We start from the raw sequence: 25,083 nt of genomic DNA, 5'->3' as shown, positions 1-25,083 counted from the left end.
TGGTGCTGGGGTCGTGCTGCCCACCTTCCTGGTGCTCTGGGGCTAGGGAGGCTGGGGCCACGCTGCAGGGCCTCCTGGTGATCCAGGGCTGGGGGGTGGGGGGACTGTGCTGCCTGGCTTCCGGCATTCTGGGCCTGGGGGTGGGGAGCTGGGGTCATGCTGCTGGGCCTTCTGGTGTGCCGGGGGTGGGGCTGGGGCTGGGGCCGCATTGCTTGGCCTCCCAGCACTCTGGGGCTGATGCGGGGTGGAGCGGTTGCCATGCTGCCTGGCCTCCCTGTGCTCTGGGGCTGAGGGGTGGCAGCTAGGGGTGCTAGCCTGGGGCAGGGGCCAGCGGCCACTGTGGGGGGTCTCTGGGCTCTGGCGGGCGTGGAAGGTGCAGGGTTTCAGGTAGAAGGGTCGGGACAGGTGGGCTAACCTCCCCGAGCCAGTGATTCACCTGCCACCCATGCTTGGGGACCTTTACATGATATAACTGGATTGTGAACCAAAGCCCAGTGTCAGAGAAAAAACAAGCCAGGATTTCAGATCAGGCCGGGATGTGTGCACCAGAGTTAGTTTAATCCCTGACTGTGAGTTCTTGGGCTGGATGATGGCAGAGCTGAGCTGAGGAGTAAGGTATAAAAACAGCTTCTAAAAGGATTGAGGCATGAGTACCATCTTCAGGTCCTTTCACTTCCAGTGATCTTCTCTCCTGGGGGCATCTTCTGCTTTAGCTATAATGAATATAAATAAGAAATGACCCAAAGGAAAATTTCTTTCAGAGTTTGGTAAAGTTCATTTTATTCATTTCTGAGTTATTGACATGCTGGTGGGGTGAATGGGGGATGGGGAGGGGAGTTGTTCTCATTTACTGAAGAGTTTCCAGACACCTTTTTAGGACTAGGCTAGGACTTTCTACTACATTTTGCATGGTGTACCAACTTGTAGAGCTTGTGCATGTATCCAAAACAGCTCCTCTAGCACAGGGGTTCTCATCCTTTTCCATGTCATGATCCCATGTCACAATAGAAAAGTGTTTCATGATACTCCTCCCATCTACCCTAAGAGAAAGGGGGGTGGCCATGATGCACAGGTTGAGAACCTTTGCAGTAGTGCATGTTGTTTAGACAGTAAAACAAACACACATTGAACCATGTTGGATTTTCATGTAACAAGCTGTAGAAGAGTGTCTTTGTCTGTCTCTAGTGGCCAGTTCACATATGACCATTTGGCAACTATGTCGGGTTAATTTAAAAATTCCATTTTGCTATGTGCAATATCATATGTAATTATAACAGTCACTGTGAATGAGCTCAGCTGTTTGCTAACAGGATCCTGGCATTTAGTGAACAGATTGTGTCTGGAAAGGTGTGATGGGGGCATAGGTATTGCATGGCAGCTGTGCTGCTTGTTGCTCTGTAGTGTAGACACTTGCTAGTGTAGACACGTGGGTTTTTCTATCACTGTGATTAATCCACCCCCTTGAAAGGCGGTAACTAGGCCAATTGAAGAATTCTTCTATTGACATATTGGTGTCTACACCACGGCTTAGATCAACTTTTAGGTGTAGACCAGGCCACAGAAACCTGTGTGGGGAGGGGAGATGCTGGAATTCCCTCCCTGGTTGAACTGCTATTTTCCTCCAGCTGACCACCTGACAGAGACATACTGGCTGCACAAGGGCTCCAGACCACTGCCAGAAAAAGAAGACATGCTGGAGGAGTGCGCAGGAGGGGCTTGTCTTCCCACCAGGACCCTGATGAAAACACCAGAGGACTCAAACGAGTGATGAGGACTTGGAGGGAGAGAATTGCATGCAAATGTTTCTTGTTTTGGCTTAGATCTGTAACTCTTGTGCTGTCTAAAAGTAAAGTGTGTGTGTTTATAAAGTTCCTTTGCAAAGACTCTGTGTTCCTTGATTTAACTGTCATGTGGTCCCTAAAGAGCTAAATTAAAAACTGTAGTGCCCACGAAGGAAACCGAAGGCTGAGTCCCATACAGCAGACTAATGACTATCCAGAGTGGAAACTTAGCCAGGGCTGTAACAGAAGGTAAGCTGCTGCCACCAGCTAACTGGACTCCTTTAGCCCATGTTCCCTCACCTTGAGTTGTCCCTGGGGATTAAAACCAGCACCAAAAGCATGAGCTTCTCCCATCTGAGCTAAAGGACTAACTTCTCTAGCAGTCACTGACTCATATTCACAAACATGAACCCCAGCCACAAGAGAAGACAAAAACCCACTTGGCTAGTGTATTCCAGTCACATAAATTTCATTCCAATGTGAGATTGTTTTAACAGAGTCAGGAGCAGGGCTTTGTATATACCACAGAAATACATATATGCAGTGTTGCAGCTGTGGCAGTCCCAGGATATTAGAGAGACAAGGAGGGTGAGGTAATATCTTTTATTGGACCAACTTCTGTTGGTGAGAGAGACAAGATTTTGAGCCACACAGAGCTCTTCAGGTCTGGAAAAGGTAGTTGAAGACTCACAACTAAATGCAAGATGGAACAGACTGTTTAGCATAAATAGTTAGCACGTATTTTAAGGGACCATTCAAGGTGGAGTGACCTAAAAACACCTTCCATTAAACTCTCTCTGGAACACTCCCACACTAATATCAACTTGGTGGACACCACAATCAGCTTTAACAGTGGAACCCTACAGACAACTGTGGGCAGGTCTTCACTACCTGCAGATAACTCGATCCTTGAACGTGCTCCCTGTCAACTCCGGAACTCCAGCTCGCGAGAGGCGGAAGCAGAGTCAACAGGGGAGTGGCAGCGATAGATTCGCCGCCATCTTCACGGCCAGGTAAGTCAACCTAAGATACGCCGACTTCAGCTACACTATTTGTGTAGCTGAAGAGAGATATCCCCCCTCCCCCCGCCTTCAGTGTAGACCAGGGCTAAATATAAGAAATCCATTAATCACCACTCCTACCTTCATAGATCCAGTAACCACCCCAAACACACCAAAAAATCTGTTATCTACCCCTACACATTCAGATACCACAGAATATGCTCTGAGGAGAAAGACTGGGATATACAACTTAACACTGGGATATACAACTTAACACATTAAAAGTGACTTCATCAAACAAGGAACTCCACCAGAGAAATAGATTGCATCATGCACCACCCAAATACCCGAAGAAAACCTGCATCAATACAGAAATATAACCCCCTCCGACTGCACATGCCTGGTTGTCACCTACTACCCCACACTGGAACCCATATGGGGTATCATCAAACAAATACAACCCATAATTGATGGGGTCCCCATCCTGAAATAAACTTTTTCTGAACTCCCTCTTCTGGCCTTCAATCAAGGCCCAACCTCTCCAAGTGCATCACTGGAAGCAAGCTCCCCGCAGACAAAGAGACACCAACTGAAAATGGCACCAGCCCCTGCCAGAACAACAGATATAAAACTTGTAGACATAAATCCACTGCTAAAATGATCAACGCCCTCACAACACACCTTTCAAGATCCATGGATCCTACTCATGCCTATCACAACAGGTGGTATACCTCATCCAGTGTACTAAATGCCCCAATAAAAACTATGGGGTGAAACCAGACAGTCACTAAGCTCTTGAATGAGTCACACAGTAAAATGATAAAAGACAAAAATATCACATCATGTGTGGGTGAACACTTTTCACAAAGTGATCGCTATATCTGACCTATCAGTCCTCATCCACAAAAGAAACCTACACAACACTTTCAAAAGATGAGCCTGGCAGCTTAAATTCATAACTCTGCTAGACACTAAAAATCATGGACTGAACAGAGACACTAGATTTATGGCTCATTACAACAATCTACTACCCACTAACCCCCTCTTTTTGTCCTATGACTGCATATGTGTTAATGGGCCACTTTACCTTGAATGGTCCCTTAGAATATGTGCTAATTACTTATGCTAAATAATCTGTTCCATCTTGCATTTAGAGGCTTGGAGTATATTTCCCAGACCTGAAGAAGAGCTCTGTGTGCTCGAAATCTTGTCTCTCTCACCAACAGAAGTTGGTCCAATAAAAGATATTACCTTACCCACTCTGTCTCATAGAAATAAATAAGCATTTCAAGACTGATTTCTCTGACAGTTTACCTTACAAGTTGGAGTCAAACGTTGCATTTGTAAAGACACCAGTTACTCCCAGGTCACTAGACAACAACAGAAACACACTGGTATAAACCTGGAGTGATAGGAAATGAGAGAACTCCACCATAGGTCAAAAAAGCCCTTTTCTCTCTTAAGGAGCTAGTTCTTCCACCCTAGGCAAAGTAAGAATTGGGGCACAGATGTGGCAGCTCCTGAAGACTCACACATTTTCCTGAATGAGCCACTGCATCTGTGTCTGGGAGGATGTGTTATCAGAGTCTCTTTATCCCCTGAATGTGGTGCTGTAACCAGTCATGATTGCACATAAATTTTGTACCTGTGTTCATATGGATCCATATTACAAGTAAACAGCAATGAACTTAATGCCCCCATCTTGTGAGCCATTCTCATGACTATTGTTTACAAAACCTTTACTGCCCTTCCAGGCCTAAGCCTGCACTTCACAGAAAGCCAGGGTCTAACAAAACAACACTATACGTGGGTCATCCTCAGGGACTCCATGCCACGATGTTTTTGGCTTCATGGTGGAACACACTTTAAATTCTCACAGCGTGGATTATAACAGAGACCCCTGTTAAAACTGCAATTTTTAAAGGACCCAATGAAAGAAATGGCTCTCTGTGTTATTATTTTAAATACTGGAATTTAGTAATAAAAAATCATGGTATATGTAACAGGCAAGACAATCCCATTGACCAGGACAGGACTCCTATAGAGCCCTAGCTCATTCTGTTGGCATCTACTGACTAGTTGTTTACAATGTGTATGCAGTTCCATTAGCAACACATGCAAAACAGTGCACCCTGCCTTTGTTTGGAACACTGGCAAATCATTGTTAAAAATGCACCTATCATGCCTCTGTGTATGCACAAAGTGTGACTTCCAAAGGCTCATCATTTGGTCTAATCAAAACCAGTTTTCATTGTAAATCTCAAAGCCCATGTTGAGAAGGTGTCTATGTCCCTGCTAGACTTCAGCTTTCTAGCCTCAGCTGGATCAGCACTAGAGTTATTGATGTAAGGACTATATGACGTTTTATGATGAGGGAAAGTGCCCTACACACCTTGTGCTTGATACCATAAACCATTCCTGTTCAGACTTTCAAAAAAATTCACTTTTGGGGTTGGGCACGAATGTTTCACCCCAAAAGGCTAAAATTTTTGGAAGGGCTGGGTGAGGAAAAACAGGGGACTGGCAAGCTCCATGGTAGCTGCAATGCTCATGAAAGCCATGGTACAAGTTAGAGTGATCAGCACACAGAGCACATTGTCTTACCTGGTGGGATTCAGCAGTGTTTTTTCTTCCTCTGATGATGGAGTTGAAACATCCATGGGATGGTGCAGAAACAACAACAACAAAACAGATCTCATCAGTGAAGGGTATGGTAAGCATGTGGGATAAAGCAGTCTCTGACAGACTAACTTCTCACCATGGCTTCCGAGAGCAAATTCTGAGATGGTTAGTGGAGATAAACTGTGCTCAGGTACATATGCCCCCCATGTAACGTTATATATCTCGGGGGAACACCCTATACCCCCATGTTCATCCTTATAATATGATTGCGTGGTATCCAAAGTTTGTCATGTCTTCGGAAGCCTCATGATGCACTGAGCATTGTTGTTATAGTATAGTAACATTATAGGTTGTAATTTCATGTATATAGTTATGAGGCTGAAAATATATCCTCATGGCTTAAAACAAGCCCAGGCAAAACTCTCCAGGAACAGAGGGGCAGTTCACACCTCGTCAAGGCATGTATGGAACAAACCCAGCCCAGCCTCACAGGAACAAAGGACACTGAGGCAACAACAAAGTATCTGTTGGACTCTGCAGTGAGTCACCCCCCTTCCTTTGGTCAGTTTGGGACTACGATGAGGTATCATAGAATCATAGAATATCAGGGTTGGAAGGGACCCCAGAAGGTCATCTAGTCCAACCCCCTGCTCGAAGCAGGACCAATTCCCAGTTAAATCATCCCAGCCGGGGCTTTGTCAAGCCTGACCTTAAAAACCTCTAAGGAAGGAGATTCTACCACCTCCCTAGGTAACGCATTCCAGTGTTTCACCACCCTCTTAGTGAAAAAGTTTTTCCTAATATACAATCTAAACCTCCCCCACTGCAACTTGAGACCATTACTCCTCGTTCTGTCATCTGCTACCATTGAGAACAGTCTAGAGCCATCCTCTTTGGAACCCCCTTTCAGGTAGTTGAAAGCAGCTATCAAATCCCCCCTCATTCTTCTCTTCTGCAGGCTAAACAATCCCAGCTCCTTCAGCCTCTCCTCATAACTCATGTGTTCCAGACCCCTAATCATTTTTGTTGCCCTTCGCTGGACTCTCTCCAATTTATCCACATCCTTCTTGAAGTGTGGGGCCCAAAACTGGACACAGTACTCCAGATGAGGCCTCACCAATGTCGAATAGAGGGGAACGATCACGTCTCTCGATCTGCTCGCTATGCCCCTACTTATACATCCCAAAATGCCATTGGCCTTCTTGGCAACAAGGGCACACTGCTGACTCATATCCAGCTTCTCGTCCACTGTCACCCCTAGGTCCTTTTCCGCAGAACTGCTGCCTAGCCATTCGGTCCCTAGTCTGTAGATGTGCATAGGGTTCTTCCGTCCTAAGTGCAGGACCCTGCACTTATCCTTATTGAACCTCATCAGGTAATGCTCATCAGGTAATGCTCACCTGATCCTAAAGGGGTGGGGGTGAAGCCAAGGGGTAAGAAAGAACATGATAAAAGGGAGAGACGTTTGCCATGCTGGCTCTCTCTTCCACCATCATCTACAGACACCACCACCAAGTGACTGAAGCGCTGATCAAAGGGTAGAGCCTGGCTGAAGGGCAACCACCCAGCCTGTGGTGAGAAGCATCGAAGTTTGTAAGGGCACTGAAAGTGTTAAGATCAGCTTAGAATGCATTTTGCTTTTATTTCATTTGGCCAAACCTAACTTCTTGTGCTTTGACTTATAATCACTTAAAATCTATCTTTTGTAGTTGTGATGTTATTGACATAAACTGTGACCATATAGATCATTGTTGCAACCAAGATCCTATAGTTGCACCAAATATTGTACAAAGGTTGTTGTGTGAGGTGTCTATGAAAAGGTTATGATTTGATGGTTATTATTATGCTATCTGTATGGGTGTATCATTTTTGTAGTTGAAGTTATGAATATTGGCTATGTACTTGTATCTCAATGTCTTTGATTCTAAGTAACATTAGTAAAGCATTTGGTCAGCTTCTTGAGAAGAATTTGCAGATTAAGTGCCCAGTCAAAAAACACTTAACTGACAATGGAACTTGGGAAACTGCAATCCATATATGAAAAGTCTTCTGGGACATTCAAGATAGCATGTGAGCAATGGCTGCTGCCTGCAAACTGAGTCATGCATGAACATGTGACTTGCCCAGGTAGCTACAAACTCCATCTTGTTGCTGTGATTTTGCACTGGAGAACAAAGGAGTTTCCGCCCACAAGGGAAAGAACGTAAAAGGCCCTGGATACCCCTCCATTTTGTCTTCAATCCTGCTTCTTACTTCTGGAGGAATCTTGCTACAAACTGAAGCTCTGAACAAAGGACTGAATGACCCATCCCAGCTGTGGATGTACTCCAGAGATTTCATTTGAACCTGCAGTTTATTCCAGCACTGCTATAAACCTGAACCAAGAACTTTGCCATTACTGTATGTAATTGATTCCGTTTAACCAATTTTAACTCTCATCTATATTTCTTTCTTTTACGAATAAGCCTTTAGATTTTAGATTCTAAAGGACAGGCAACAGCGTGATTTGTGGGTAAGATCTGACCTGTGTATTGACCTGGGTCTGGGGCTTGGTCTTTTGGGACCAGGAGAACCTTTTTTCTTTTACTGGGGTATTGGTTTTCATAACCCTTCATCCCCGTAAGGAGTGGCTGCTGGTGGTGATACTGGGAAACTGGAGTGTCTAAGGGAATTGCTTGTATGACTTTTGGTTAGCCAGTGGGGTGAGACCAAAGTCTTCTCTGCTTGGTTGGTTTGGTGTGCCTTAGAAGTGGAGAAAACCCAGTCTTAGGCTGTAACTGCCCTGCTCTAAGCAATTTGTCCTGAATTGACACTCTCAGTTGTGTCGCGCCAGAGGCCTCATCGTTACAGTAGTTAATACATTTCTTTGTTTACTCTACCTGAAGTAGTGCATTTAGTTTGAAGCGTGTCAGAGACTCCCCTTGGGATAACAAGCCTGGTACATATCAATTTTTTTGTTAAATTGATGAACTCATATAAACTTGCAGCGTCCAGGGGCATAACTGACTCACCGCCTAGATATTGGCTAGCGTCGTTTGGTTGCACAATCAAAGCAGCGGCTGGCCAAAAGTACTCACTCACATAGCTGGGAGCAGCTTAAGTGCCAGAGGCTGTGCGGGAACAACCAGGGTGTGGGGTTCCCACAGCAGAGCAGGGTAAGGATTGGAGTGACCTAGCAGATCACCAGTCCAGATAACACCAAGGGAAGTCACACCCCACATGGCTAGACTCCATGCCTGAGCAGAGGGAAGAGAACTGGGACCACCTTAATGATGCGATCTGAGCCAAGGGGCATGGATACAAGGCCTCTGGGACAGGTGAGATTATTATTAGGAGGGCCCAGCAGAGCAAGGTGCAGCTGACAGGGCTCCTATCTCTCTGTTGGGGCTTTGTTTACCTCCTGAGGAAAAGGGATGGCATTGGTTACCCTCAGAAAGGGTTCCAGCATGCCAGCCTTCTGTATTTCAGACCTTTGGACCTCCCTGAAAATAGTGGCAGCAGCCACACTGGTTCTGTTGACTTCGGTGGGGGTTGGCTCAGCCCCTTCATCTCACCAAGCCTCATCAGGGACAAAGATGCTGCTGCCCTCAGCCATGTGAGGCAGAATAGAATCCAGCTCCTACCTCAGCTATGCTGGGTCTGCAGGGCTGAGGAGAGGGTGTACTTTTGTCCATAAATAGGCACGCAGGGATGAACCACATAGACTAATAAGGGGCCATCTTGAATCATTTTTCTGACCTTAACTGCACTTCTTCAAGGGATAAATCACCTGTTTCCAGGCAAATGCCCACAGCAGTAATGACCAAAGGCACAAAAAAAGCCATGTATTTCTTACCTTTGTCACTGAGACGCTTGATTAGCAGAGCTATGAGCATTCCTGTCAGCAATAGGGCCACAAGGGCCACAGCTCCACCACCCATGTAAAGCAGGACTTGCTTGAAATAGGGAGCTGCCTCTTCTGAAATAAATTCCCAGGCCAATGTGTTAGGATTCAGATCACTGGGTGTAAAATTTTCAAAAGAACCTAAGCGTCTTAGGGCCAGATTTTCAAAGGTATTTAGGTCCCTAGTGAGACAAACAGGCCCTAGTGGGATTGACAAAAGCACCTAAGAAGGTGAGGTGCTGAACTCTGGGAGTTGTATGCCTCTGACATTCCCACTAGGACCCTGTCTGTGTCTTTAGGTGCCTTGATACTTTTAAAAATCTGGCCCTAAGTGACTTGGATAGCTAGGTCCCTTTTCAAAAGTGACGTAGGCACTTAATGGGACTTAGCTGTCTAAGTCACTTAAACCTTGCAATGCTGAATGAAGCAACACGTAAATACCTTTAAAAAACTGAGCTTTACACTCTTGAATCCCATTGAAAGTTACTGGGACCCCTGCTCCTAAATCAGATGAAATTAAGAGTTGATAAATGCAAAGTAATACATTCTGGACGGAGGAGTGCTGGAACCTAGGTAGAAGTGGGGGACCTGCAAGGCCTTGCTTCCTCCATGGCCTCACCCCTGCCTTCTTCTTCCCCCACGGCCCCGCCTCCCCTGTGGTGGAGGGTCCAGGGCTCTCCACAGTGGGCGTGCTCCTTGGATGGCTCTTATCACTAAGTGACCAGTTGTCCTGATTTTATAGGTACAGTCCTGATATTCGGGGCTTTTTCTTATATTAGCGCGTATTACCCCGCAAACCCTGTCCTGATTTTTCACACTTGCTATCTGGTCACCCTACTTACCACGGCCCAGCTCAGGCTTCTAGCAGGGCCTTGGGGGGAAAAGGAGGAGCAGGGGGCGGGGCCATGGAGAGTGGCCAGGACTAGTGGTGAGGGGGAGCTAAGGCCCACCTCAGTCCCCCACTGGGAAGAGGCTGGTGCTGTGGGCAGGGGCTGAGCTTTGCAGTTGGGGAACTGATCATCAGCTGCTCACTGTGAAACGCAGCCCCTACCTCCGCCACTCTGTGCCTGCCTGGGCTTGCAGTTTGGGGGTACAACGTGGCCCCCTGCCCCCACAACTATGTCCATGTAAAAAGTGGGTGGATATAGCCGGTTCTGGCACCCTTAGCTGGAGGGAATAAATCCATCCATCCATCCATCTACCCCATCCATCATACTGAGTTATAAATAAGCTGTGTGACCTAAGGAAATAGACTTGGGCATCACTAGGGACAATTCAATGGAGAGTGCTGTTCTGCTTTATGTGCAGTGGCGGTCAACAAACCAAACAAATTGTTAGGGTGCAAATGAAACTGGATGGAGCATAATATGGAAAATATAGAGCAGCATTATAGAAAGGAATGGGATGCCCTTGCATGGGATACTATGTGAAGTGCTGCTCACCCCCCTCAAAAGTGACATCGCAGGATCAGAGCAGGGTGGCTAGAGAGACAAGGAGAGAGACTGGGATTGTTGCCATAGAGAGGGGATGGATAAATGAGGACCTGATAAAAGTGACCTGGAGAAGGTACTGGAGAGTGTTCTCCCAGTCTCATAGCATAATGGGACATTCAGTGAAAACGAAAGGTGGCAAATTCAAATCCGATACATGATCACATAGTGCACCAATGTGCTGGTGGTACTCTCACAGATACCAGGGCAGGAGCTTCTCAAGGCCCAGCAAGGCATTTGCTGTTTATACAGATTACAAGAGGATCTGGAGTTGTAACAGAAAACACTAAATACAGAGTCTTGGAGGGACAGACACCCTCTTGCTTGAGTCAATCGCTAACTAGTGGAGCATATCATCCCACATCTGCCTGCTGTGGGGCTTCTTGCACCTTCCCCAGCAGCATCTGGTGCTGGCTCCTGCCAGAGACAGGATACTGGGCTGAGCTACATGGACATAATGTCTGCTGCCCACTGGCCACCCCTGTGTTCCACTCTCTAGTGCTTGCTGGTTTCACCCAAGTATGAAGCTTTGCAAAGGGATGTAACTATAAGTATATACCTCAAAGGGCCCTGCTCTTCCTGTCACCGAGCCCAGCCTCATTTGGCAGCCCCTACATCTCCTTCTCCACATTGGGAATGCTCAGTCCCCACCTGAGCATCTCCACGTTCACCCTCTTGTCTCTCTCTGGCAAAGAGCTTGCAAGGGAAAAGCACTGCTCCACGTGGAAGCTAGAACATGGCAAAACAACGTACCTTGGCAGGTAGGCATCTTGTCTGACCAGTGCGCATCAGGCTGGCACTGCACCCTGCTCGTCCCATTGAGGAAGTAGCCCTGAGTGCAGTGGAAGCGACACACTGACCCATAGCTGAAGGATCCCAGAGGGTGGGAGCAATTCATAAGAATTGGCTCTAGGCCCCTCAGCTTGGGGCATCTCATGACTGGAATAAAGAAAACAAATGATGAAATGTTCAGACTAGGGCTGTTGATTAATTGTAGTTAACTCAAGTGATTAACTAAAAAAAATTAATTGTGATTAATCGCAATCTTAATCGCTCTGTTAAACAATAGAATACCAATTGAAATTTATTAAATATTTTGGGTGTTTTTCTACATTTTCAAATATATTGATTTCAATTACAACACAGAATATAGAGTGTACAGTGCTCACTTTATATTATGATTTTTATTACAAATATTTGCACAGTAAAAATGATAAACAAAAGAAATAATATTTTTCAATTCACCTCATACAAGTACCATAATGCAATCTCTTTGTCGTGAAAGTGTAACTTATAAGTGTAGATTTTTGTTTGTTATATAACTGCATTCAAAAACAAAACAATGTAAAACTTTAGAGCCTACAAGTCCACTCAGTCCTATTTCTTGTTCAGCCAATCACTCAGACAAACAAAAAGAGCAGGAGTACTTGTGGCACCTTAGAAACTAACAAATTTATTTGAGCATAAGCTTTCATGGGCTACATCCCACTTCATCAGATGTTTGTTTACATTTAAGGGAGATAAAGCTGCCCGCTTCTTATTTACAATGTCACCTGAAGGTGAGAACAGGCGTTCCCATGGCACTTTTGTAGCAGGCTTTGCAAGGTATTTACATTCCAGATATGCTGAACATTCGTATGCCCCTTCATGCTTCAGCCACCGTTCCAGAAGACATGCTTCCATGCTGATGACACTCATTAAAAAATGATGCATTAATTAAATTTGTGACTGAACTCCTTGGGGGAGAGTTGTATGCCTCCTGCTCTGTGTTTTACCCGCATTCTGCCATATATTTCATGTTATAGCCATCTTGGATGGTGTCCCAGCACATGTTGTTCGTTTTAAGAACACTTTCACAGCAGATTTAAAAAAACGCAAAGAAGGTACCAATGTGAGATTTCTAAAGATAGGTACAGCATTCGACCCAAGGTTTTAGAATATGAAGTGCCTTCCAAAATCTGAGAGGGACGATGTGTGGAGCATGCTTTCAGAAGTCTTAAAAGAGCAACACGCTGATTCAGAAACTATAGAACCCGAACCGCCAAAAAAGAAAACCAACCTTCTCCTGGTGGCACCTGACTCAGATGATGAAAATGAACGTGCGTCGGTCTGCACTGCTTCAGATCGTTATCAAGCAGAACCCATCATCAGCATGGATGCATGAAGGGACATATGAATCCTTAGCGCATCTGGCATGTAAATATTTTGGAACACCGGCTACAACAATGTCATGCAAATGCCTGTTCTCACTTTCAGATGACATTGTAAACAAGAAACGGGCAGCATTATCTCCTGCACATGTACACAAACTTGTTTGTCTGAGCGATTGGCTGAACGAGAAGTAGGACTGAGTGGAGTTTAGGCTCTAAAGTTTGACATTCTTTTATTTTTGAATGCAATTATTTTTTGTGCATAATTCTACATTTGTAAGTTCAACTTTCATGATTAAGAGATTGCACTACAGTACTTGTATTAAGTGAACTGAAAAATACTATTTCTTTTATTTTTACAGTGCAACTATTTATAATAAAAAATAAATATAAAGTGAGTACTGTGCACTTTGTATTCTATGTTGAAATTGAAATCAATATATTTGAAAATGTGCAAAACATCCAAAAATATTTAAATAATATTCTATTATTATTTAACAGCGCGATTAATCAAGCTATTAATTGCAAAGAATTTTTTAATCGTGATTAATAGTGATTAATTTTTTAAATCGCTTGACAGCCCTAGTTCAGACCCATCTTGCAAAGTTCAGCCTTAAATATTACAGTACACAATGCAGCCATTGCCAACCTGGGAAGACACCCTGACCTCAGTACACCCCAGTGGAGCATGGAATGCAGCAGGGATGGATGGATAAAGAGCTCAGAGGAAGTGGGTCACTGATAGCTCTCACAATGTAACTGGGAGCATGCAGTGTATACCTCCTGCTAGGAAACTGTAACTAGAGACATTGGCTAAGCACCTCTTAAGGTCTGTCTGCACCGCAATCAGAAGCGTGACTGGAGCATACCTAGATCAGGCTCCAGCCCAAGCCTGGAAGTCTACACAGCAATCAAATAACCCTGTAGCCTGAGCTCTGCGAGCCCAAGTTGATGACACAGGCCAGGTGCAGGTATCTAGTTGCTGTGTAAACATTCCCAGCTCAGGTATGTCTACACATGTTGCAATCCCACATCTGACTGCAATGCAAACATACTCTTTGTGTGGAACATCGCTGGTGTTGAACACCAGCCTGCAGCTACACGAGCAGTGTGCTTCCTCTCCAGGGAGCAGCTCGGACAGCTGTGCTACCCCTCGTTACAGAAAGCAAGTGCAACTGTCATGGGGCCTAGAGAGCCTAAATCATAATAATGGGGAAAGGGGAGCCTTGCCTTGAGCCTCTAGTTCAATAGGTGAGACTGAAGAGCCTGTGGTATGGAAGTCTGTGGATTACGACACAGAATTTGGAACCTTTTAATACAATTCATACCAACCCCATTTTTCCTATGATAGCTCCATTTGGCACTGACAGCTGCTTTGCAGGCACACATTAACAGCCATGCCTGAGGCCTGTTCAGAGCTGTGTTACAAGATGACCTGGAAAATTATAGACCTGTCAATCTGACACTGATACTAGGAAACATAATGGAGCAGCTGATACGGGGCTCGATTAATAAAGAATTAAAAGAAGGTAATATAATTAATGCTAATTAACATGGGTTTATGGAAAATAGATCAAACTAACAATATCTTTGTTTGATGAGATTAAAGGTTTGGTTGACAAAGGCAATAGTGTTGATGTAATACATATACACTGTAATACACATACTCTGTAATACACTGTAAGATGTTTGTCTTGGTACCGCACAACATTTTGGTTAAAAAACTAGAACAATATAAAATTATGGCACACATTAAACAGATTAAAAGATGGCCAATTGATAGGTCTCAAAATGTAATTGTAAATAGGATTCCTCACTGAGTGGGTATTTCTAGTGGGGTCCTTCAGGGATTCGTTTTTGGCCCAACATAAAATCATCACTGATAAATTTTTCAGATGACACAACAATGGGGGGAGTGGTAAATAATGATGAGGACAGGTCATTGACACAGAGCGATCTGGATCTGTTGGTCAGTTGGGTGCAAGAAAACAATGTGCAATTGAAAACAGCTAAATGGAGAATCAGAGAACCATAGAATCACAGGGTTAGAAGGGACCACAAGGGTCATCTAGTCTAACCCCCTGCCAAGATGCAGGATTTGTTGTGGCTAAACCATCCAAGATGGATGGCTATCTGGCCTCCTTTTGAAAACCTCCAGTGAAGCAGCTTCCACAACTTCCCAAGGCAGTCTATTCCAGTGTCCGACTGTTCTGACGGTTAGGAAGTTTTTCCTGAGATTTAATCTAATCTAATACATCCAGAAACAAATCATACTTACAGGATGGGGGACTCTATCCTGGGAAGCAGTGACTCTGACAAGGATTGGGGGGTCATGGGGATAATCAGCTGAATATGAGCACCCAGTGTAACACTGTGGCCAGAAGAGCTAGTGTGATCCTTGGATGCACAAAAAGGGGAATCCTGAGGAGGAGCAGAGAGGTTATTTTACCTCGGGTTTTGGCACTAGTGTGACCATTGCTGGAATCCTGTGTCAAGTTCTAGAGTACATAATTCAAGAAGGATGTTGATAAATTGGAGAAGGTTCAGAGAAGAGCCATGAGAATGATTAAAGGATTAGAAAACCTGCCTTATAGTGACAGATTCAAAGAGCTCAATCTATTTATCTTAACAGGGAGAAGGTTAAGAAGTGGTTTGATCACAGTCTATAAGTAAGGGAAGAGTATAAAAATATTGCTCGGGCATGTAGGAATGATATCAGGAGGGCCAAATCGCACCTGGAGCTGCAGCTAGCCAGAGATGTCAAGAGTAACAAGAAGGGTTTCTTCAGGTATGTTGGCAACAAGAAGAAAGCCAAGGAAAGTGTGGGCCCCTTACTGAATGAGGGAGGCAACCTAGTGACAGAGGATGTGGAAAAAGCTAATGTACTCAATGCTTTTTTTGCCTCTGTTTTCACTAACAAGGTCAGCTCCCAGACTGCTGCGCTGGGCATCGCAAAATGGGGAAGAGATGGCCAGCCCTCTGTGGAGATAGAGGTGGTTAGGGACTATTTAGAAAAGCTGGACGTGCACAAGTCCATGGGGCCGGACGAGTTGCATCCGAGAGTGCTGAAGGAATTGGCGGCTGTGATTGCACAGCCATTGGCCATTATCTTTGAAAACTCGTGGTGAATGGGGGAAGTCCCGGATGACTGGAAAAAGGCTAATGTAGTGCCAATCTTTAAAAAAGGGAAGAAGGAGGATCCTGGGAACTACAGGCCAGTCAGCCTCACCTCAGTCCCTGGAAAAATCATGGAGCAGGTCCTCAAAGAATCAATCCTGAAGCACTTGCATGAGAGGAAAGTGATCAGGAACAGCCAGCATGGATTCACCAAGGGAAGGTCATGCCTGACTAATCTAATCGCCTTTTATGATGAGATTACTGGTTCTGTGGATGAAGGGAAAGCAGTGGATGTATTGTTTCTTGACTTTAGCAAAGCTTTTGACACGGTCTCCCACAGTATTCTTGTCAGCAAGTTAAGGAAGTATGGGCTGGATGAATGCACTATAAGGTGGGTAGAAAGCTGGCTAGATTGTCGGGCTCAACGGGTAGTTATCAATGGTTCCATGTCTAGTTGGCAGCTGGTATCAAGTGGAGTGCCCCAAGGGTCGGTCCTGGGGCCGGTTTTGTTCAATATCTTCATTAATGATCTGGAGGATGGTGTGGATTGCACTCTCAGCAAATTTGCGGATGATACTAAACTGGGAGGAGTGGTAGATACGCTGGAGGGGAGGGATAGGATACAGAAGGACCTAGACAAATTGGAGGATTGGGCCAAAAGAAATCTGATGAGGTTCAATAAGGATAAGTGCAGGGTCCTGCCCTTAGGACGGAAGAACCCAATGCACAGCTACAGACTAGGGACCGAATGGCTAGGCAGCAGTTCTGCGGAAAAGGACCTAGGTATGACAGTGGACGAGAAGCTGGATATGAGTCAGCAGTGTGCCCTTGTTGCCAAGAAGGCCAATGGCATTTTGGGATGTATAAGTAGGGGCATAGCGAGCAGATCGAGGGACGTGATCGTTCCCCTCTATTCGACATTGGTGAGGCCTCATCTGGAGTACTGTGTCCAGTTTTGGGCCCCACAATTCAAGAAGGATGTGGATAAATTGGAGAGAGTCCAGCGAAGGGCAACAAAAATGATTAGGGGTCTGGAACACATGACTTATGAGGAGAGGCTGAGGGAGCTGGGATTGTTTAGCCTGCAGAAGAGAAGAATGAGGGGGGATTTGATAGCTGCTTTCAACTACCTGAAAGGGGGTTCCAAAGAGGATGGCTCTAGACTGTTCTCAATGGTAGCAGATGACAGAACGAGGAGTAATGGTCTCAAGTTGCAGTGGGGGAGGTTTAGATTGGATATTAGGAAAAACTTTTTCACTAAGAGGGTGGTGAAACACTGGAATGCGTTACCTATGGAGGTGGTAGAATCTCCTTCCTTAGAGGTTTTTAAGGTCAGGCTTGACAAAGCCCTGGCTGGGATGATTTAACTGGGATTTGGTCCTACTTCGAGCAGGGGGTTGGACTAGATGACCTTTTGGGGTCCCTTCCAACCCTTATATTCTATGATTCTATGATACCCATATGGGCAACTCTGATGGGAGGTATAAACCCCTCACTGGCCAGGAGGGGGTTAAGTAAGAGTTAAGGGCTAAGGAAGCCTTGCCCCATGCCGTTGCCGAGCATGTTCAGCCTGGAGGCATGGTTTAAAAGCCAGCCAGGCAGCTCAGTCTGGGGCTGTGCCTTGGGAGCTCCCAGGCAGGACCGGAGCTGACCCAGCATCGAGCAGGGGAGCCATAGCACCCAGTGGCCATGATGAGGGCTGGAAGCCCAGAAGGAGAAGTCTACCAGAGATGGGCGGCAACTGGATGGGATGTAGATGGGAGTAGAAAGTGGCCTAGGAAGCTGACTGGAGGCTGACACCAAAGGGAGAAAGGTGAGCAGCTGAACCAGTCTCTCAAGGTCCTGGGTTGGAACCCAGTGGAGTACAGTGGGCCTGGGTTCCCCTACTCCCACTCGAGCAGTGACCAGTAGGCGGGACTTCTGCCACATCTGCGCCATTGCCATTGACTGTTGCCACTTGGTTGGACTACTGCCACATTTGAACTATTGCTATTGGGCAGGACTCCCACCATACTTGAACTTTAGCCCTTAGGCGGGACTGCCGCCATATCTGAAAAGTAGCCATTAGGCAGGAGGCCCTGCATGACCCCTCTGCCCCCGATGACAGCAACAGCTGTTTGATAGTGTGATCTTCAATCTAGCAGAGAAAGGTCTAATACAATCCAATGGCTGAAAGTTGAAGCTAGACAAATTCTGATGGGAAATAAGGCATACATTTTTAATAATGAGAGTAATTAACCACTGGAACAATTTACCAAGGGTTGTGGTGGATTGTCCAACACTGACAATTTTTAAATCAAGACTGGATATTTTTCTAAAAGATCTGCTGTAGGAATTATTTGGGGGCAGTTCTCTGGCCTGTGCTATACAGGAGGTCAGACTAGATGATTGCAGTGGTCCCCTCTAGCCTTGGAATCTATGCATCTATAAGATTGCTCAGGAACACCATGGTGCAGGTTCTGAGCAGCATCTGACACCAAAATGGGCCAGGATTTTGGATAGTTCTAGTGCCTTAAAAATAATAAGCTTGATTTTATTTTCAGTTTGAAGGGAAAAAAGAAAGAACTTGCTCCCTCTCTGAAAGCTTTCAATCTGTGTTTCAACCAGAAATAGGACTTTTAGTCAGGTAATAGACATGTGAAGTTGACACCCAATAGCTAGGAAAAACATGGAATTCACAGCTATTCACTTAAAAATGAGAAGGAAAACTGACAGCAAAGAGACCTCTGCCAAGGACCCCCAATATTGGGTAAAACACCAAGCTGTACATAATACCAGACAATGAGTGAATACATAAATGCATGCATGCCTGGGAGATGGGAAAGAGCTAGTGGGCCTCATTTAGTCCAGGCCTGGAGACAAAGGCTGAGTTCAGTTTAATTGGCCTCTGCCAGGAGTGGCCAAACCTGGGCACGGGACAGCTGAAATAGCAAAGCTGAACGGTTCTGATTGCTCCAGGAGCTCTGCAGCAACCCACAGCACTGGAAATCCTGGCTTACATAATCACAGCGGCTACAGAGTTTCCTGTTAGTGTTCACAGAGGCTCTAAATCCTGGGTTTAAGATTTCCTTGATTTGCTTTTCAGTTCTGTAAGTTCAGACTTTCTAAGGTCAACTCAGAGTAATTCGCCCCAGAGCTTCCTACCAGGTGAGCAGAAGCAGCTTCCCAAGACAGTCCTGAAACATATAGCTTGTACCGTACCTTCACAGCGCGGGGGACGCCCTGTCCATTGTCCCAGGGCCGTGCATTCCAGAATTTCTGATCCATTCCGCACAAACCCCGTCTCACAGGAAAAGGCACAGGTGGAGTTATACGTGAAGTCTCCATGCCAATGAGTGCAGTTTAATTGGCCCCTGTCTGGGGAATCCAGCACTGGGCACTTGATGGCTGGAATAGCAAAGCAGAACTGCATGAGGGGATAGGTCCATTGGTGCTGGAGAGTGAAGTGCCAAGGGAATCAGCCAATGAGGGGGTGAAAGTGCCATGGGTGTGTCAGTGTATGAGGGTGAGTGCTGTAGGTATGGAGTTCTGGGGGATGTGATGCCAGAAGCATCATGTACTGAGTGATGCAATGCTGGGGATTTCAGACCATTGGCGCGGCATGACGAGGGAACTGGGTGCTGGGGGTGAAATGCTATGTGGAATGAAGTGCTGATGTGTTAGCACCTCTGGGGGATGAGATGCCATCATGAGTTCCATGGCTAGGTGCCAGAGGTGTGGTGCCAGAGGGGCAAGCTGTCTGGAGGGGGGGGGGGGATCAGGAACAGGGACAGATGGTTATTGAATTGCCAGGTTAGTGGGGTGCCAGGAGGCAGGTGGCTGATTGTGTCTGGGGGAAGGTGATGGAAAGAAGAGCTAGGGGATAGTAGTGCCAGGGATTGTAGGGTATTCACTTGGCACTGGTGTAAAAGGCTGAACAAGGGGCAGAGCTATGATGATCCAGGCCTTTGTCTCCCTATTACACAACTTTCTCTTTGTAAAGGTTTTAATTTCATGGCTGCCCCATATCAAAGGATCCTCTCCCCTGGCTCCCAAACCATCCTACACAATAGCTCTCCTCCCCAGAATAGGCAGAGATCTGGGCTTCTATGGAAAGGACATCTCATATCACACCAGCTCCACCACATCCTCACTAAACAACCAAAGTTAATGTTGTGCCTCTACCTTCACAGTGTGGGGGGCGCCTTGTCCATTCTCCCAGGGCCGTGCAATTTGCACAAACCCTGTCTCGCAGGAGAAGGTACAGGTAGAATTATATGCAAAATTTCCATGCCAGTTAGAACAGTTTAATTGGCCCCTGCCCGGGGTGTCCAGCGCTGGGCACTTGACAGCTGGAATAACAAAACACAAGTCTTAAGGCAGAAGCCTAGATGTGTGAGGGGTAGGTGCTGGTGGGTGAAGTGCCAGGGGAATGGGCTGATGGGTAGGGAAGTGCCAAGGGTGTGTGGGTGCAGGGAGGGTTGTGGGGGTGCTTCAGATATGGAATTCCAGGAGAAGTGGAGTCAGGAGTAAAGTACTGAGTGGTGAAATGAGAGGGTGATGGGGTGCCAGGTGAAGTGGCACAGCGGGATGGGGGGTGCTGGAGGGTGGGAACCAGGGAATGGTTACTGGGGTGTTGCTGCAGGGCTGGGTTGCTGGGGGCTTGTGGGGAGTGGGTGACATGGGAGTGAGTGATACTGTGCGTGGACTGGTTAAGTGTTATGGTGCCAGAGGGCAGGGTCACAGAGAGGTTTTTGGGGGCCAAGGGAAAAATCTGCAACTGAGACCACCCCTTCCAAAAAATCCAAGGGTGAAAAACACTGACTGACTGGAGGCCAATGGGGTGGGGATGGAGGGAGGCTGACAGCAGTGAAGATCAAGCAAGCTCACACCCAGCGGTGGCTTTTCTCCCAGAGCTGGGCCTGGCTTCCTGCTCTCGGTATTGTGACCACACAGGGTTGCAGCACCAGAGTTGAGTGGCACTGCTACCCCATCCACCAGGTTGCAAGACCATTTGGTTTGGGGGCCCTTTCAAATGGAGGGCCTGGGGCAAACTGCCCCTTTTGCCCCACTCCACGGCAGTTGAGCTGGAGTAGTGCGGTCTATAGGAGAGATGGTGCTGGTAGGTGGGATGCCAGGAATATGGGCTGATGAGTTGTGCAGTGTCAGGAGGAAGGTGCCATGCGTGTGCTAAAAAGTAAGGTGCTACGGGGATAAGTTAGGAGAGGTGTTTGCTAGGGAGTGTAACATCCATCTTCTAACTTTGCACTGCTTTAAATGGCTGAACAAGGCGCGGGGCAATGGTGACCCAGAACCATTGTCTCCCTATTACAACTTTCTCCCAATGAAGCTTTACATGGCACAGCTGCCCCAGATCAAAAGGTCCAGTCCCCTGGCTCCCAAACTATTGTACACAATAGCTCTCTTCCCTAGAACTGGCAAAGAAATGGGCTCCTATGGAAAGTCACCTGGGATCACACCAGCTCAGCAATGTATATTCCACACACACCACACAGTTATCACTGGGCCTCTACCTTCACAGAGTGGGGGACTCCCTGTCCATTGTCCCAGGGCTGTGCACTCCACTGTCTCCGATCCATTCTGCACAAACCCCGTTTCACAGGAGAAGGCGCAGGTAGAGTTATATGCAAAGTCTCCATGCCAGTGAGTGCAGTTTAATTGGCCTCTGCCAGGGGCGGCCAAACCTGGGCACATGACAGCTGAAATAGCAAAGCAGAATAGTACTGATTGCTCCACGAGATCTGCAGCAGCCCACAGCACTGGAAATCCTGGCCTTAGCTTACATAATCACAGCAGTTACAGAGTTTCCTGTTAGTGTTCAAAGAGGCTCTGTCCTAACCATACAGCTAAAGATAGCCTAGAATTCCTCCTTACCTGTAAGGGGTTAAGAAGCTCAAATAACCTGGTTGGCACCTGACCCAAAGGACCAATGGGGAAAAAAGATACTTTCAAATCTTGGGGGGAGGCTTTGTTGTGTGTTTTCTCTTGGGAAGCAGAGAAGCATCAGGTCAGCAAACTACTTCTCCTATAAACCATCCTAAAAGTCTCTCATATTACAAAAATTGTAAGTAAAAGCCAGGCAAGGCATGTTAGATTATCTGTTGTTCTGCTTGTGAATTTTTCCTTTGCTGGAGGGAGGTTTATTCCTATTCTTTGTAACTTTGAAACCAAGCCTAGAGAAGTTCTGCTGTGTTTTTGAATCTTTTGTTACCCTGTAAAGTTATTTTCCATCCTGATTTTACAGAGGTGATTTTTACCTTTTTTAAAATAAAATCCTTCTTTTAAGAACCTGACTGAATTCTCTATTGTCCTAAGACCCAGGGGTTTGGGTCTGTGATCACTTTGTAACCAATTGGTTAGGATATTATTCTCAAGCCTCCCCAGGAAAGGGGGTGTGAGGGCTAGGGGGAGATATTTTGGGGGAATAGGAACTCCAAGTGGTCCTTTCCCTGATTCTTTGTTAAATCACTTGCTGGTGGCAGCGTACCCTCCAAGGGCAAAGAATTTGTGCCGTGGGGAAGTTTTAGCCTAAGTTGGTAGAAATAAGCTTTGGAGGTCTTTCATGCGGGTCTCCACATATGTACCCTAGAGTTCAGAGTGGGGAGGGAACCCTGACAGGCTCTAAATCCTGGGTTTAAGATTTCCTTAATTTGCTTTCCAGTTCTGTAAGTTCAGACTTTCTAAGGTCAACTCAGTATAATTTGCCCCAGAGCTTCCTACCAGGTGAGCAGAAGCAGCTTCCCAAGACCGTCCTGAAGCATATAGCCTGTACCTTACCTCCACAGTGCGGGGGACTATCTGACCATTGTCCCAGGGCTGTGCATTCCAGCATCTCCGATCCATTCCGCACAAACCCCATCTCACAGGAGAAGGCACAGGTGGAGTTATACGTGAAGTCTCCATGCCAATGAGTGCAGTTTAATTGGCCCCTGCCCGGAGAATCCAGCACTGGGCACTTGACGGCTGGAATCATAGAATCATAGAATATCAGGGTTGGAAGGAACCTCAGGAGGTCATCTAGTCCAACCCCCTGCTAAAAGCAGGACCAACCCCAACTAAATCATCCCAGCCAGGGCTTTGTCAAGCCTGACCTTAAAAATATCTAAGGAAGGAGATTCCACCACCTCCCTAGGTAACGCATTCCAGTGCTTCACCACTCTCCTAGTAAAAAAGTCTTTCCTAATATCCAACCTAAACCTCCTGCACAGTAACTTGAGACCATTACTCCTTGTTCTGTCATCTGCTACCACTGAGAACAGTCTAGAGTCATCCTCTTTGGAACCCCCTTTCAGGTAGTTGAAAGCAGCTATCAAATCCCCCCTCATTCTTCTCTTCTGCAGACTAAACAATCCCAGTTCCCTCAGCCTCTCCTCATAAGTCATGTGCTTCAGTCCCCTAATAATTTTTGTTGCCCTCTGCTGGACGCTTTCCAATTTTTCCACATCCTTCTTGTCGTGTGGTACCCAAAACTGGACACAGTACTCCAGATGAGGCCTCACCAATGTCGAATAGAGGGGAATGATCACGTCCCTCGATCTGCTGGCAATGCCCCTACTTATACAGCCCAAAATGCTGTTAGCCTTCTTGGCAATAAGGGCACGCTGTTGACTCATCTCCAGCTTCTCGTCCACTGTAACCCCTAGGTCCTTTTCTGCAGAACTGCTGCCTAGCCATTCGGTCCCTAGTCTGTAACGGTGCATGGGATTCTTCCATCCTAAGTGCAGGACTCTGCACTTGTCCTTGTTGAACCTCATCAGATTTCTTTTGGCCCAATCCTCTAATTTGTCTAGATCCCTCTGTATCCTATCCCTATCCTCCAGCATATCATTTCATACACTATCAGGGTTGGAAGGGACCTCAGGAGGTCATCTAGTCCAACCCCCTGTTCAAAGCAGGACCAATCCCCAATTTTTGCCCCAGATCTCTAAATGGCCCCCTCAAGGATTGATCTTAGAACCCTGGGTTTAGCAGGCCAATGCTCAAACCACTGAGCTATATACCACTCCTCCCAGTTTAGTGTCATCTGCAAACTTGCTGAGGGTACAATTCACGCCATCCTCCAGATCATTAATGAAGATATTGAACAAAACTGGCCCCAGGACCGACCCTTGGGACACTCCGCTTGATACCGGCTGCCAACTAGACTTGGAGCCATTGATCACTACCCACTGAACCCAACGATCTAGCCAGCTTTCTATCCACCTTATAGTCCACTCATCCATCCCATACTTCTTTAACTTGCTGACAAGAATACCGTGGGAGACCATATCAAAAGCTTTCCTAAAGTCAAGGAATAACACGTCGACTGCTTTCCCCTCATCCACAGAGCCAGTTATCTTGTCATAGAAGGCAATTAGATTAGTCAGGCAAGACTTGCCCTTGGTGAATCCATGCTGACTGTTCCTGATCACTTTCCTCTCCTCTAAGTGCTTCAGAATTGATTCCTTAAGGACATGCTCTATGGAATAGCAAAGCAGAACTGTATAAGGGGTTAAGTCCATTGGTGCTGGAGGGTGAAGTGCCAAGAGAATCAGCCAGTGAGGGCGTGAAAGTGCCATGGGTGTGTCAGTGGATGAGGGTGAGTGCTGGGAGTATGGAGTTCTGGGTGATGTGGTGCCAGAGGCATCATGTACTGGGTGGTGCAGTGCTGGGGATTTCAGACAATTGGCGCAGCGTGCCAAGGGAACTGGGTGCTGGGGGTGAAATGCTATGTGGAATGAGGTGCTGGCATGTTAGCACCTCTGAGGGATTAGATACAATTACGAGTTCAATGCCTAGGTGCCAGAGGGGTGAGATGTCTGGAGGTGGGGAACCAGGGACAGGGACTGATGGTTATTGAATTGCTAGGTTAGTGGGGTGCCAGGAGGCAGGTGGCTGGCTGTATCTGAGGGTAGGTGACAGGAAGAGGAGCCAGGGGACAGTAGTGCTAGGGGTTGGGGGGCATTCACTTGGCACTGGTGTAAAAGGCTGCTCAAGGAGCAGGACAGTAGCAAATCAGGCCCATTGTCTCTCTTTTACACAACTTTCTCTCAATGAAGC

The 25,083-nt window shown here is 46.4% G+C and overlaps 1 protein-coding gene across 3 annotated transcripts in view; it reads right to left on the bottom strand.

The window, feature by feature from the left end:
* Positions 1–537: 537 nt before the first annotated feature.
* LOC125640773 (P-selectin) overlaps positions 538–25,083 on the bottom strand; it is a 46,390-nt gene continuing 21,844 nt past the window's right edge. The window contains exons 10-17 of one of the 3 annotated variants that reach the window (XM_048859660.2): positions 22,822–23,007; positions 21,558–21,743; positions 19,246–19,431; positions 11,531–11,716; positions 9,240–9,362; positions 5,387–5,417; positions 4,097–4,152; positions 538–713 (exon numbers count right to left, since the gene is read on the bottom strand). In XM_048859660.2, the coding sequence (XP_048715617.1) occupies positions 4,098–4,152; positions 5,387–5,417; positions 9,240–9,362; positions 11,531–11,716; positions 19,246–19,431; positions 21,558–21,743; positions 22,822–23,007 (953 nt within the window). In that variant the 3' untranslated portion in view covers positions 538–713; position 4,097. The remainder of the gene's footprint in view (positions 714–4,096; positions 4,153–5,386; positions 5,418–9,239; positions 9,363–11,530; positions 11,717–19,245; positions 19,432–21,557; positions 21,744–22,821; positions 23,008–25,083) is intronic. The other 2 variants (XM_048859661.2, XM_048859665.2) reach the window with 2 other exon arrangements.

Source organism: Caretta caretta, chromosome 8, assembly GCF_965140235.1.
Source record: "Caretta caretta isolate rCarCar2 chromosome 8, rCarCar1.hap1, whole genome shotgun sequence".
Taxonomy (NCBI): domain Eukaryota; kingdom Metazoa; phylum Chordata; order Testudines; family Cheloniidae; genus Caretta; species Caretta caretta.
Note: the sequence above shows the minus strand (reverse complement) of the source record. Positions and strands in the feature narration are given on the sequence as shown.